This window comes from Monodon monoceros, unplaced genomic scaffold (genome assembly GCF_005190385.1).
Source record: "Monodon monoceros isolate NGI ecotype Baffin Bay Population unplaced genomic scaffold, NGI_Narwhal_1 Super_Scaffold_15, whole genome shotgun sequence".
Classification (NCBI taxonomy): Eukaryota; Metazoa; Chordata; class Mammalia; order Artiodactyla; family Monodontidae; genus Monodon; species Monodon monoceros.
In genome coordinates, this window is record NW_021703771.1 from 10,912,971 (window position 1) to 10,928,942 (window position 15,972).

Genomic DNA, 15,972 nt, shown 5'->3' on the forward strand with positions numbered 1-15,972 from the left:
AAGAGAATTCTCAGCCAATTCCATTACTTTCTGGAAATATTAAAATTTATTTAGTTAATCCTCAATTCTTTATTACTATTCTCCAGGTAAGTGAACTATTAAAAGAAAAATATATATATTTTCAAACAAAATATGTAAAGACCTTACATAGGATTTTGGAAAGAGTATGGGAAAGAATAGTACACAGAACAATCTATTTGTTACAAATGTTGAATAAATCAATGTGTGTCTAACACTCTTCTAGAAAGAGTTCTGCTAAAATATGTTTTCTGACCTCTTGTTTCCACCTCTTCAACTTTTGTTCAGTGGAAAAGGACATCTCTCCCTTACACAAATTTCTCAAACCAATTTCATACAACTCAGAATTGAGAAAAATGGACATTTAAATCTTACGAGTATTGATCTAAAAAGAAACCTATGTCCCCAAAAGAGTGGGATCCCAAACTTTAAAATATTCCCAAATTTAAATATGTTAATAACAGTCAAATATTGTACTTCATACCTTGAAATGCTTCAAGGATCTCAATTGTATTCCTGATTTTTAATTGATTCTTTAAAATAGAGGAATTGAAGCTAAATAAAGTCCAACATATCTCATCTTAGCTTTAATGGGAAACTTTGGATTTTAAGGAGGGAAAAAAAATCCTTGTTGGCTTCCCATAAGGAAAAAGCAAGATTTTTCACTCCCTTCATAGGTATGCCACATGCCATAAAAAGCTGTTAATACTCCCGCTCTAAGTTCTTTTCATGTTTTAGTAACTCGCACAAGATGCTTTCCAACACCCACTGCACCTCTGCTAAACCAGCTGCCATAATAGGAGGGCCGGTAGAAAGTGTCCCATCTGCTGGCCTTCTAGCCACAATTCATGGTTTTCATTGTATCAACAGTCTGCATACCATGCCTCTGAGTGTCAGGTGAAAACAGAAAATGTTTCCTGAAAATATTTCCAAAATGTCTCCTTGGAAGTTTATAAGAAACTCTAAGAGCATGACCCAGTGACTCGACCCAGTTATCCGCACCATTTAGGACTCATCCACCACCTGAATATGCGACACCTGACTCAGATCTCTCAAAGTACTTTCTAAACTACCTCACTTTCCACAAAGAGAGCAAAGCAAAACACAACAACAAAATGGTAGTAGAACAAAGAAAGGTTCCTGTCTTCCATCTTACTTGCCTAGCTGTTTGAGCAGCTGGCATACCCTCTAGAAAATGTACTTTCATTGCTGCCTAGTATGCTCATAGTTAGAAAGAGGCTTTTCTGTTCACTCACCTCTAAATCAATCAATTAGCCAAGAAATAGTGAAAATTTCTTAGATGCTCAGCTTCTTAGAGATGAAAATTTATCTAGGATTTCTGCTAACATACTTGCTTTGGACGAAAACATATCCTTGGGGAGATTTTAAATCCCAAATAAATATCTGAGGATTCAATCTTTTCACAAGAAGAAATGATGGAGGAGAATCTTTGGGAAAAGTTTCCCTCTTAATATATAAATTTTGATAATTTCTCAGCCACGTGAATTGTATCTTCACTCCTACAAATAAATTTAGCTAGATGTGTCATATGTGGCCTAAGTTTACAACATGGCTTCTCTTTACAACAAGTGAATATTTACCAGAAATAGAGATGAATTTGGGCCAGCTTCTTAAACTATATCAGCCAATATATTCAGACACAAGATTTCAATCACTACCATGGAAACCAATCATGTGACTATCCGAGAAACGTGCCCTTTCTTGTATTTAAATCTCCTATCAGGAGTTTGATTTTTTTAATCCGGTTAATTTTGACACAGATTTAAGCTTAGACATATCCAACTGAGTTTGCCAGTGATTTAAAAAAAAAAAAAAAAGATGAATTCCTCAGAGAACTCAGACCAAAAGATTTTCATTTAAGGACAACCTAAAATCCGGATACAGGACTTCATTGAAATTGCTCATGGTGTTTCCCTCTCTCCTCCTTTGGCAGAAAAACCACCCCTTTCCTCCAATTCTTTCTAATAAAAGGAAATGCAAGAGTGCCCCAATCTTTCCCCATTTCCTAAAATCCTCCCAAGCAATAGGAATAAACTTTTCTCCTATAAATACTTAGAAATGCCCATCCTTAACAAATTACTTTTTAGGAAGGACAATTGAGAAATACCGACATGCCTCTCACTAGCCACCTGATAATAAATGATGAGAGGGTGATTCAAAATTTTTCACAAGAAAGAATATTAATGAGATTAAGGTAAATTTTAGCCTCCAGAAACCTGAGTAGACTTGACTTAGCCTCCCCAAACATAGTAAAAATAATCTAGGATTAGTCTTGGATGTATCGTATTGTATCATATTGAGACAATCATAGTCTCAATAGCCACGTCATTCATCAACCTTCTCGAAGTAGCTAGGCACTATGCTTGGTGCTTTGCCCACTGTTATTTCATTTAATCCTCAAGACAATCTGAGGCTGCATTCTACACATTAGGAAACTGAGGCTCAAAGAAGGTTCCAGAACTTGCCCAAGGTAATATAGTTATAAATATGCCTGAATTTTCTTTGTCTCCATAGCTTCTGATCTTTATACTAGCCGAGCTTCTTACCTAGTTGATCTTTCCACCAGAAAAAAAAAAAGAGAGAGAGAGAGAGAGACTGAGAGAGAGACAAACACAGTTCACCTTTGAACAATGAAGGTTTGAACTTCGAGGGTCCACTTATACACGGATTTTTTTCACTAGCAAATGCTACAGGACTACATGATCTGAGGTTGGCTTTTTCCTGAGATGCAGAGGAAGCTCAGATAAGCAGAGCTGACTATAAACTGTACTCAGATTAAGCCTCACATTGTTCGAGGGTCAACTGTGTAGGTAGTTGGAAGGGATTCAATATTTCAGACTTTGATATAATTTTAGATACAAAACAAACCTGAATTTAAACCACATTCATTAAAGGTCCTAATTTTTGAGTCCCCATTTGTCATATAAGGAAAAAATGCAAGTGGTTATGATGAGCTGATAGCTATTAGGTAGCACCAACACACTCAAACCCCCTCGGACTGTTACCTACATTCAGTTGTGGCTTCTCCACTCAAAGGTTCTCCTTCTCCGCTACTGTAAGTTGCAAATACTGAAACTCTGTATTTGGTCTCTGGCTGCAGATTTTCTATGATAGTATGAATTGCATCTCCAGGAAGACTCTTCTCTCCAGCCTCAATATCATCATACATCGATTTCCAAGAGACCCTGTAACCGCGAACCATTCCTGGAGCAGACGTCCAGTAAGCGCCAATCGATGTGTCGGTGATATCTTTAGTAATCAAATTCTGAGGTGAACCACGTTCTAGAATAGAAATGAAAGGGGGATCATTTTTTAATGTCTACTATACATGTAAATACTCCTTCATCCTAGTAGACATCCTGATTTGCTGGAGTCAATTTGTCTAAAGTTGCCCATTTCTTCCTTCTAAGCTGTCTGTCCTATTCTGTCAGTGGAACAGAAGATGGGATTAAACTTTAGAATTATACCTGAATCCTGCCTATCACCCTGGCCCCCATATGTCCAATCAGATTGGAATGTCCTTCAGGACAAGAATGGCATCGAAATATGAAGTACGTGCCTAAAAAACAATTCCAAAGGAAAAAAAAGCATCTAAATCCCCAAATTTTACAGTTCAGTTCTCCTTATTGTGCACAAAGATCTTTATTTCTTCACCATCATTTTTTCCTCTTATCTTATTTAAATAAGCTCGGTTTCAACATACCACTTCCAGTAACTCCAACGATCTCATATCACTTGCAAATCTTAATTCCAACAATTTTTTGCGGGGGGGGAAACTCTATTCACAAAGCTAAAAGAGCAGAAATGCAAAATTTCAATTACAGCTTAACCCTAAGGAAACTAAAAACCACCAATTCTTCTGGAAAATCTAAAAGCAATTAGTCATCAAAATAAAACACACCACTTGTTCTAGCCGATCGAAAATGCTTGCTGCTAAATTTTGGCTCTCTCATTTAAAAAAAGAAGTACAACCCAAACGGAAAAATACAGCAACCTTGACTTAATAGGAGACACAGATGTCTACCAATAAAACCCTAACTTTCCATAATTTAAATGTACGATAAATATACAGGTCACTTTATATTGGCTACCTTTACTAGGGTGTATGCCACAGTATGACATAAATATAAAACTACCTCTTCTACAGCATACATTTTACCAGTAATTGTTGTGTATTCAAGAAAATGATATATAATGCTGCTACAAGAATGTTGAAGACTGTTATTTCACTTGAATCAGAGTAAAAATGAATATCTTTAAAATACTCATAATTATCTAAATTTCAGTACATAAAGATAACAGTAAATGAAAAAGAAATCTTAGTGGACAATAAACCTATCATATATGGTAGATTACAGAGGGAAAAATAAATAAAATGGGAGCTGGGCATCCTACCAGACCCCAAGATGAAATGGAAAAGTCTAACTCCATTATAAATAACTTCAACTGCTGACAGGACATCTCATCTCTGGAGGGAGATTAGTTACATATTTCACTGCAACCTAGAGTATTTATTTTCAAGAACATACTGACTTATTTCCCCCAGTACTTGAGGTTAATCTTCATTTGAAGGTCTTCTTTAATTGTATTTGCTACTTAAATGGTCACACATCTTTACATCTTCTCTATTTACAGGAACATAAACAAAGTGTTTCTTTGGTTGTGTTGGGTTGGGTTTGGTTTGACGTGGTTGTTGGGTTTGTTTTTTTGCTTTTTACTTTGTTTTGATCATCGATAGCCCAACTACTGGTCTCTAAGTTTTAAATCTGCAGCATGTTTCCTCTGCTTGATATACACTACATCCTTTTTTCATATGTGCCTCTTCACTTAAATTTCCTAAGTTGCAGTTAGCAACAACTGTGGTGAAATAATACTTGAAAGTACTTGAAAGTGATTCTGAAATTAAGTGAGCTAACGAGCTGCATTAATAACATTCCCGAAAAGTATAAGACAAAGTTAGCTTAGAACATGGGATTTATCTTCCAAATTAACACTGCAGTAATTTACAAACAATAATTTTAGTTTCTAGTTTTCCCAAAGGTTATGCTTCTCAGCCTGTTTTTCTCCCTACTTTCTATAGCACCGAATTTGTGACATTGTTTATTTCCATGGCAACACGACATCAATCTCACAAACACAGGCTAATGATTTCACTGTGAGAAAAATAATAGGAAGGGAACTGTGGATGAAGCAAAAATACATTCACAAAGATACTTCTGGGCTACAAACAAAAGAAGCCTAGCTCACGAGACATGTATTCCCATGGATTTTAATCAACTATGTTAACACTCTCAAGACCTGGAAAGCTAGAACAAAATATTAGTAAAACTGCAGTAAAGGCCTTTGCAAGGTTTGTCAACGTCCTGGAAAGAATCTGTAAAACCACTTTTTAAGATTCAAATAAAATATTAGCTGAAAAATATTCCTGAGTTCCAGTTAATGGCATGACAACACTAATTCAAGTGAACACTAAGTAAATTCTCAATCACAGAAAAAAATCCTCAGAAAATTATAGTTTCTGCCTCGCGCATAAAGGCATTACTGGCAGGCACTGGTACTGCAACACTGCATGTTCATGACAAAGAAATATGGAACCCAAAGAAAGAAAAAAGACACCTCAAATCAGAAGCCAAGATCGAACAGATAAACTGCTTCAATGGGTTTCTTGTTATGTCAATCAGTCAATTTGATAAAAATAATCCTAAATATTAAGTTTATACTGTTGTCAAATGCACTGAAAAACAGTTTTGCTCCAAAAAGCGGGGGAGTTGGGTTTTCCAGCTGTTGCACTACATCCAAGAATCTTGAGAATATGATGTACTCGTGACAAGTCTATTTTATCAGACCTATAACCCTTGAAGTTTTAAAAGATGGAAACTTGGCTTGGCCAAATATTAACTTACAAGAAAAGCAGCAGTTGAATTCACCCTGTGATATGACTGGCAGGCTGCCAAATGGCCAAGCTGGTCTGGGGACCTGGTGAGCAGGCCATCACCTCCTGGGGCCCTGGGACCCTCAGCAACGCAATAATTGGACTGGACCTGATCAGATACACAGAATCACCCAGAGAGCTAAAGGCTCGGCCATGCCCAGGTCAATTAAATTGGAGTATCTGGAGATGTGCCTGAGCCCTGATGCTTTCTAAAAATCTTTTCAGTCTCCTCTGTGATCCTAATTCCTCCACGATCCTCTACTCTTTTCTCATTTGGGGGCTTTTATTTGGAAGTTGTTTGGTCAGTGTGGGAAGGAACCCTCACACTCGCTTTCACTCTGAAATGAGAGACAGGTGTGATTAAAGCAAAGCTGGTCAAAATTGGCGGACACAGGGACGCTGTGTGGGACGGCGGGATGGTGTCTATATCGCATGGGTCTATGGCCACACACAACAAGTCACTCTTTAGGTAGTGGCACGTGCCCAAGGCTGACCCTCGGAGACCGGAGAAGTCGACTGACGCCTCTCATCACACCCTTTCCATCCCATAACATGAGTGGGATGTTCACCGCTGTCTCCTCCCCTCTATCCTGCGTCAAAAGGCTCTCAACGCATGCTTCTTCTTCAAGCGTTGATCACATTTCCCTGTGAATGAGGTTTGACCCAAGGGTTACCTAGCCAGGCATTTGCTTTGGTTTAATATATTGAATTGGAGGTTTTGTCCTCAAACTATGGAACTTCGGACATCAGTAGCTACAGAAAGAGATTATTTGGCTTGGATTGGGTTTGCGAGAGTCTCTTTTTAGCGTACCTGGGAAGGAAGAGGAAAGAGAGAGGAATAAGAAAGATGTAAGAAGACCAGTATATAGCCTCTGTCCAGCAAAGGTTACCATTCTTCAAAAGGGGAAGACATAGAAACAGTGGCAGTGAGCAGAAACCAACTCCAGGAGGCTTTTTGCCACTTTGTCTCAACGTTTCCCCAAACGTGGACCCACTTCTGCACCAGCAAAGGCTCCCCTGTTTTGAGTTCCTCTTCTCCCTTTGCCCCAAGACTTACAAATATATGTTTTATGATGTTTGGGTTTGTTCATGTTTTTTACCTAAGTGACATTGTTTTCAATAATTTAATCTCATGGTACTTGTTTTCTGCTGTTCTGAACCATATGCCTGCACTTTGCATATTACTTTTACCTCTGGGAATAGAATTTCCGGCAATCGTTTCAAACAAGTCATCTTCTGCAATGACGGCATTCCTTCATCTCTATTCCTTTGATTCCTTCTCAATAGTTCTCCTTTCTACTCTGTTCTGCCCAGTATAGTACCAGGATAGATGCAAGGAATAACAATGCTTTTCTGTCATAAATTTAAACAAACAAAATTCATCAGTTTTTGAAATTTTGATACTCAGTATTTCTGATCTGATTACAGAACATACTCACATATATTCAAAAGGCGTCATTTCTGGTGCCTGCGTGCATGCATCTCTGTGCTGCTGAGGTAAGTAATTAGACAGGTGCATTTCTCATGATCTGAACATCCACAAGGGGTTGATTCTACTTTTTCCACAGATGAGGCCAAAGAACTAAGGCCTCATTTAAGTAACTTTCCTACATTTCCTTAGCTCTTTTCCATTTGCTTTCTAAAAAGCAAATCGTCATCCAATTCAAATATAATTATACACAAATTAGCCAATGATGATAACTGAAATATTAATCATTATGAAATGAAACTCTATTTTCACCTTACAGATTGTTCCGGCCGGCTTTCATTGAGTTTCACACACCACTTTCAAAAATAGAAGTTAAATTGAAAATGTAATGTAAACCCTCTTCTGAATCAATTTGTCTTTTCCGTTAGAGCTCAGCTCAGAGTCATCCAACTTTCCACAGCAGAATACAGAAGACCTGCTCTGGATAACGTTCATGTGGAAACACACTTGATTTACAACCAACGACTTGGAGTCACCATTCCAAAGGACAAAGTTCACTGTTGATCAGTTAACTTAATTACTTAAAGGAGCACATAGTGTTATAAAACCCCTAAACAATTAAATGGACCTTCAACCTCAAAGCCCGGGTGAGATTTCTTCCGTTAAGTGTCACCTCTCTGATGTAATATAGATTTTTCTCTGATAAGCCATTGATTTGCAGGAAAGAAAATATGAATTACTGTTTGGTGATTGTGCTAAAGTTCCCTGGAAACATCAGAGTTGTTATACCCAGAATGTATGATTTTTCAAATTATGAGACAGCAGTAAATCTAGGATAACATAGAGGCCTTATTTAGTCCATCTTGGAGGGGCCCCATGTCACTCAACATCTTGCAGAAGAATTCCTGTGATGTGCTAAAAACCTCATTGTAACAGAATGTCAGCTGAGTTAGCTTGGTTTGATGTATAGGAAGCCATTCATGTGTAGGACACTGGAGAGTTGCTATGGCAACTGAAACAAAGGAAATTCTGAAAAAATCATCTTTTCCATGGTCAAAAAACACACTCAAAAATAAAAGAACTGTATTATTCCAAAACTGAAATTTTCATTCACTTGTGGTAAATCTCTGAATTAAAATGGGCATTATTCATTTCGAGGTTTATAAGGGCAGGTTTGCCTCTCTGTAAACACTAACAGTGACAACCAAAAGTTCTTTCAAGATTTAAAGTTCATTTACATGTACAGCATTGTTTTAGTAATTACATTAAACCCACTTTAACAACAACAGGGGAAAGAAACAATGTTAATCAAACCTAACAGTTTGTGCTCAGATCCCTCCGAAGTTTGGATCTGAAATGGTAATAAATTCTGCCTTTGTGATTCTGTTTCATACAGTACTGGGGCCAACCATGAACTTCCCCAACGCCAGTGCTAATAAATCTCTCTTCCAGGGACAGGGGAATTTTCTGATCATTGGCGACATTTCAAGAAAGCACTAGGAAACAGATTCAAGTTAGGGATGGTTGTAGACCACACTAATTATTTTTTTTAATTCTTTTTTAATTGAATAGAATGCACTTCAGTCAATCTATACAGTTTTCAACCCACAGAATGCCCTTGCTGGCTGAGCCATGCCACTGGACGGAAGAAACATTCCTTCAAGGTCTGCTCTAACCACCTCCTCTCCCCAGAGAAAAACAGATTGGAAAAACAGCAACCCTCAAAAGCAGTGGCCTGGCTCTGTTTCTGGGCTTTCCATTCCCTGCATTTACCATCATATCCTATTCCTGTATATGGTATGTGGATTTGGCTAGGTTAATATAATAACATGAAATAGAATAACCAGGGGCAAAAGCCTTCTATTATTTTCACTTAGTCACAACTATGCTTTCACATATTCCTCAAGTTTACCACACATCGTGCAATGAGATAAATATGTTAATAAAATCAGGCTGGCGGTAATTTCTCTAATCCTTCACTACAGTAAAGAGCTTTGGTGTCAATGGAAAAAAATCTACTCTTACAATTTAGTTATGAATTAACTATATTTTTAAAGGGAACTTGCAAATCATCTAGCTTTCTTCCTTCTCAGGGAATGGGAAACAGTAATTTTTTAATTTATTTTACTACCTGTGCATCTCCCGTCGAGATTATTTCTGATCAGATACGTGTGTGTGCACACTCACACATGCATACAAGTTGTTAGATTTTCTATACCACATGCGCAAAGGCATAAAATTATAAACAGTTTAGCTATACACCTGGCCTAGAAAAATCATCACCCAGTAGTATATGTTTGCTGTTAAGTTAAAATGTGCATTTTATTTTCTAAAAATTGGTAATACATTATTCCTAGTAAAGATGCCTTAATCTTTAGAATCAAGATTTTTGACTGAATATAAATATATTTTTAAAGTAAGACATGCAGAAGAATTGCAGCAGGTTAAAAGGTACAAGCAGAAGTAAAACTATTACATTATTTCTAAGATATCCTTTATAAGAGAGAAATGTTCGCAAATATAAATAATCTCCAACTATTCTATAAAAATAAAAGCTCAAAAGTTGATCCTTAAAAAATCCTATGAATAATCTACGTTGAAATCCTGTAGAAAGCACATGAGAAAGAGAACTTCAAAGGTCAAAAGAAAAGGACAATCTTCTCAGAAATTCTGAACGTTGCTCCAGATATGAAGATCACATGCTTTTGTTGTTTGGATTACGTCTCCGTAATTAAGGCAATTTCCATTCCTCTCATTATTTTCAAAACTTTAGAGTAACCAATCAATATCTTTGAAATACTTACAAAAGCTGTATTTTTAGATATCAGTTCTAAAGTGAATGTTGTTTCCCCTTGATGAATTTCATATACGTGGGGTATTTTATTTAGAGTTGCCAAAACGTTTCACTTACATTCTCCCATTTGATCTCCACAGTAAGTCTGGGAGGAAGGGGGAACAGTGGTCATCCCCTCTTTATAGATGGGTAAACTGAGGCTCAGCAGGGTTAAGGGATTATTTCAAAGTCACATGGCAAGGTAGCCAAACCAGGACTCTTCTGATAATCAGTACTTTACACACTGATATTTAATCTTTCGTTTAAATCCTCTTCTAACAATAAATCTCACAGAGTATTGGACTTAAACTCTTGATGACTCTTAGAGATAGAATTTTGATTAGAATGTTTTTGTCTATCTGTTCTTATTTCTTGACTAAGTCTTGACGTTTCAATCAAAACTGCCTCTTGTAGGCCTCGTCCCTGTCAATCATAACATATACAGTCCTCCAAGCTCTTGGATTCACTAAATTTGATGGAGATTTTGCCTAATATCACTGTGATCTCACATTACAAAAGATACTTCGGATTTATTTTCTTCCTACAATTATTTTAAATAAGTCATAGAAAAGATGGTGATAACAAAAGGAAAGCTATACCTGATCTCCCATTTAGGCCCCCAACTATGGAACTGAGTCATCATTGTAACCATCCACGGATAATTCTTTTTAACACTACAATCCATTCTCATTGTGGTTAAGTTACATTTGTATTTTCTCTCACACAGGACTTACTCTGTGGTTGTGGTGAGTCAAATCTAAGCTGCCATTATAGTTCAAAAGAGCCTAAGAAATATGAAGGCCTCTGACAATGAACTCCAGAGAACCAAGGAAACAGCTCCGGTCTCGATGGTTCTTACTAAGTACTGCATTAACTTTGAACTTCTAACTCTGAACTGAATTTTAGAGATCATTTAGAAAACAAAGAAACAGTAACTTGGATTCTCACATTTTTCAAGCTATTGTGAATGCTTATATGCATGGTGCATGAAAAGAGGCTGAGAGTCAAAAAAGGTTTCTGCCTGCTCCTGGGTGATGACAGCAGCTGTGGTACCTTGGGCAATCTAAACCCTCTTCCTCCGCAAATGCTTCCCAAGGCCCCTTCCCACCCAAGTGTCACACACCTATTCTCCATTTAACCAGTCCATGGCACTGCAGACACATTTCTACGGCCTTACCATGCGCTCAGCTCCCCAATACACTTCTCCCCAACCAAATTTAATTGTTTCAGTAGCTTACATTCTACGTCTCTGAATAAGAGGCAGTTTTATGACTACTTATTTTTCAATACAAATTCCTTTTAAGAAAAAGGATCGCACACTCCCAGATTTCATTCTCTGAAAACATTTTAAGCTCCCTAAATGCGATCGCAAGCAAGCTCAGGGATTTCTATACAATATGACAGTAATTACCTTCAAGCGTTGCCCCTTCTCCAAAAAGGGCATCTCCAGCCCCGGACGCATACAAGGCTGTCACAGATAAGGCATACTGTGTCCCTTCGTTTAATCCTCTCAGGACAGTATTGGCTGTGTCTCCCTTCACAGTGACCTCTTGAGTCTCGCCTCCTGCCACGGGGGTGTATGTGACGAGATACTGTTTCACTTTTCCTGGTGCCCCAGTCCAAGATAATTTCATAGTTGATGTCGTAGGGTCAGAAACTCTTAAATCTCTTGGGTTCCCTCTAACTTCATTAAAAAATAACAACAACATCAAAACTCATTATTTAATAAAATGACTTAAAATACACTTTGTTGCTTTATATATATATATATATATATATATATATGAAATCAAATTTATATCCTAGGTGAGATTATGGCTATCGTAACTATTGACTGGCCAGAAGAGTTTAAGCATCTCTAAATTGGTCCCTATGTGTCAGTAGAAACAAAGCAAAAGCCATCTAACTCCTCTTCTGTATTTACACATGCTAAGATCTTTCATGTTAGAATCTTTCATGTAAAAAACTTCAATGTTTTCTCTAAAAGTGGGACAAAGCACTATAAAATGTATACGTGCTAATTAGTATCACAATGGAGAGTTTAACTCTGCTAAGAGATTATCAGTAAAAAGGTTTGTTAGCATAATGCTATGAACGTCTAAATGTGATGGCCATGAAATGCACCAATGTGATAAAAATGATAAATGATAAAAATAATGCCATCCCTAGAAAAAATATATGAGAGGAAACAGCCCAAACGAGGTCAAGTCTTGGGTAAAACTCAAGGGCTGCCCATCTCTTTGCAACTATGTTTGGCTTTTCATGCCTTTCCTGGTAGAGTGGCCATGTGGTCTCTGAAGGGTCTCAAGGCACCCAAGTCTATGACTCTCCCCACCAGGCACACATCTCCAGCCACTTTAACTCCAGAAAATAGAAAGGTGAAGCATCATTGGGTCTTTTTCTGGTGCCTGGCACAAAGAGCCCTAGGTCCCCAACTGGAAAGAGTGAAACAGAAGTGACTTCCCAGAGGGAAGAGAGGAGGAAGAGAGCAGGTGGAAAGAGAAAGTGTCTCTGCAGGAGAGGCTAATTAGCTAGGCTGCACCAGGAGGGAAGTAGTGACGCAGGCCCAGCTAGAACGTGTCTGCACAAGGGCAATAAAGTCCACAAACTCAGATTCACCACGTATGAGCAACATGACTCTGAGCTATTATTTAGTTCCCTTGGCCTCAATTTTTTTTGTAGAACTAGGATAAAAAAGTAACAACTTCATAGATTCTATGCAGGGATTAAATGAGATAATATATGAAAAGCTCTTTGCACAGAACCTGATACAAATAGTTGCTTAATAACTTCATTATTGCTAATATGTAGTTATTTTTAAAAAACTTTAAAGATAAGGAATAAAATGAAAATTAAGTGTCTTAATTTTCCTCAATGAAACCACACATTAAATATTAATAATTTGCAACTAATATCAGAATCTATCCTAGGAGCCTAACCATTCCATTTAAATAAAAACATGTTAATATCCTTAAATATTCCTGAAGAAACCATATGTAATCCCTCTCAATGGTACATAACGGTTTGATTTTTAATCCCTAGTCATCCTTCAGTTTATATTCGAATATTTAATAATATTATTTTAAAAGAATATTTGGACCATCTCATAGCATTCAGGTTCTTTTGACACCAATAAATGTTGTCATGAGTAAGTCAAACATTTGAGTAAGACAAGTCTAATAGGACTACCGTCGAAGATACTCAGATAATTGAGACAAAGTGTCTCATGGCTCATAGCATCTGCATAGTTGTCCAAAGCTGCTCCTACAGTCTAAGATTTCAGTTGTTACCAAATGATGAGCATATTTCCTCTACCTTCTTCAGTGGCTGCATTTCCAGTCAACGGAGAGCCAGATCCTGAGAAATATTCAGGAATTACAGATACTTCATATTTTGTGTCTGGAGTCAGGTTCTCCAGCGTTCTCCTCCTCTGATTGGCTGGGCTGGTAACCTCTTTGCTTTCTCCACCAGCAACTGGTCTATAGATAATTCGATACCTTAAGACTCTCCCCGGAGCCTGAGTCCAGGTAATTTTAAAGCTATCTGTAGTCTCATCCGTCACCTTTAGGTTTCGAGGTGCTCCTTTTACTGAAATTTAAAAAATAATAAGTTGACTGATTTTATGTGAAAAATAAAACACTAGTTTTTGATCACTAAATTATAGCATTTCTCTCAGCAAATCCATGAGCAGCTTTTTGACAAACCTCCTGGTTCCTGCATGCATTTAGCCAGCTATTAACTAGATTCTGAAAGAGCAAACACTCTACAATACCCAGAAAGAAAAGAAGTACTGTCAACTTTTTAATCAAATAAAGAGGTGTATAACAGTAAACTTTTAATATCGTACTCTATTAAATTGTAAATTAATGTTGACATAAAATTCAAAAATAAAAACAATCTGTTTCTTCAAACATAAGTAACAAGGCTTTCACTCTTACTAGATTTTCTCAGAAAAGTAGGAAGATAATACCTAGCACCCACGTCTACCACATTTACCCACTTGAACAAACTCTCTTATCCAATCAGTACCACAATTCATTCTTTTATCTGCACAGTCATTTGCCTTGAGAATAATTAGACCATACATGTGTTACGCCAGATACATTGTAGGCACCTAATGAATGCTAGTTGAACCAAAATCCCGAGGTTAAACTACAATGTAAGTAACATCCACGCACTCAGTCTTAAATGAAATTTTCGTTAAGCCCATGTAAGAACATCATTTGATTTTGTGGTTTAATGACCTTTTTGTTTAAGAAGCAAATTGTTCGTATGGACAACACAGTCGAGAGAGATGAACTAAATCTACTGGGGTAAAACCACAGTGCAATATATCTGCATGCACCTCACATACAATTAGAAGTTTATCTAAATGTCCAACACATCCATAGACCACTCCAGGGAAAAAGGAGTTGTATATCTCAAGAAAAGAAAGAAATGGCAGGTGGCAGACTTACATCAATGATTCATTTAATATGGCAAGGAAAAAGACTAAATTAGTCAAAACAAAACTGATGGATTTGAATACTGGCTCTGAAATTTAATTAATGTATAATTTTGAGTCTCAGATTACTCAACAGTAAAAATGTGACTATCTGTAGGGTTACTGAGGCAGTTAAATGAGACAAGCCATGGAAACAATTATCATTGTTTGGAAACAATTATCACATCAGTTATCAGTACCTGACACATGGCAGAAGCTCAGTAAGTGCTAGTCTAATAAAGGTGTTGAGTCAGACACCTCCTCATTGACAAAAGAAAATCTAAATCTCAGATTTCAGTACAGGCAGCAGAATTGGAAAGGTATTATCAAATTCTATTGTAGTAGCCCAGTGACCAAAAACTAGAGTGTAAACGAATACAGTTGGCTCTATTCAAAAACCCTTTAGACTTCAATTTCTTCTTGAGGCATAGTTCCATCCCCATCCCAAAGTGCTGAACAAAGAGGGCCAGGCTCATGAAGCCGCAGTGTGGGCATTACACAGAAATCATCAGAAAGTCATAAATATCTAAGTGTGGACTGCTAGGTTATACTATCACAAAAATCATAGGACAAGAAGACATCTTAGGCCATTTAGTTTATCTACTAGCCTTCGGGCAGAAATATACCTAAACCATGCACAAAAGAAAAATCAATCTTATTTGAAAATTTTTTCGGAGAAAAGATTCTCTAGCTTTTATCGGCAGGTAGACCAACATATACCCTCCCTGTGAGCCAGTACTTCTTTGTAACTAAGATTCCTCACGCTGCTGTTTCAGCCTCTTCTGTATCGAATAAAAATGGAGGAGAATGACTGATATCTCTTGTGATATTCACTGTATATATCAAGAGTAATTGTCTGGTGCTGGCCTGCTAACCAGGTTCACTGGAATCCTTTAAATGTCAAATGTAGAGAAATGTATCAGAAAGTATTCAAATCTATCTAGTAAGGTGGACACATCTAAACAAATATTGCTTAAAATATCTGGTAAACTTTGTACACCCTTGTTCTTAGCAGCATTGTCCATAATAACTAAGGGGTGGAAGCAACCCAAGTGTCCACCGATGTTGGTATATACATACAACGGAATATCATTCAGCCATAGAAGAAAGAACATTCTGACGCAGGCTACAAACACGGATGAACCCTGAGGACCCTAGGCTAAGGGAAATAAACCAGTCACCAAAGGACAAATACTGTATGATTCCACTCACATGGAAACCTAGAGTCATCAAATCCATAGAAACAGAAAGCAGAA

The 15,972-nt window shown here is 37.3% G+C and overlaps 1 protein-coding gene across 1 annotated transcript in view; it reads right to left on the reverse strand.

Annotated features, from left to right (window-relative positions):
• COL12A1 (collagen type XII alpha 1 chain) overlaps nt 1-15,972 on the reverse strand; it is a 106,005-nt gene that overhangs the window by 67,641 nt on the left and 22,392 nt on the right. The window contains exons 12-14 of the mRNA XM_029224239.1: nt 13,549-13,821; nt 11,645-11,917; nt 3,049-3,321 (exon numbers count right to left, since the gene is read on the reverse strand). Coding sequence (XP_029080072.1) covers nt 3,049-3,321; nt 11,645-11,917; nt 13,549-13,821 — 819 coding nt within the window. The remainder of the gene's footprint in view (nt 1-3,048; nt 3,322-11,644; nt 11,918-13,548; nt 13,822-15,972) is intronic.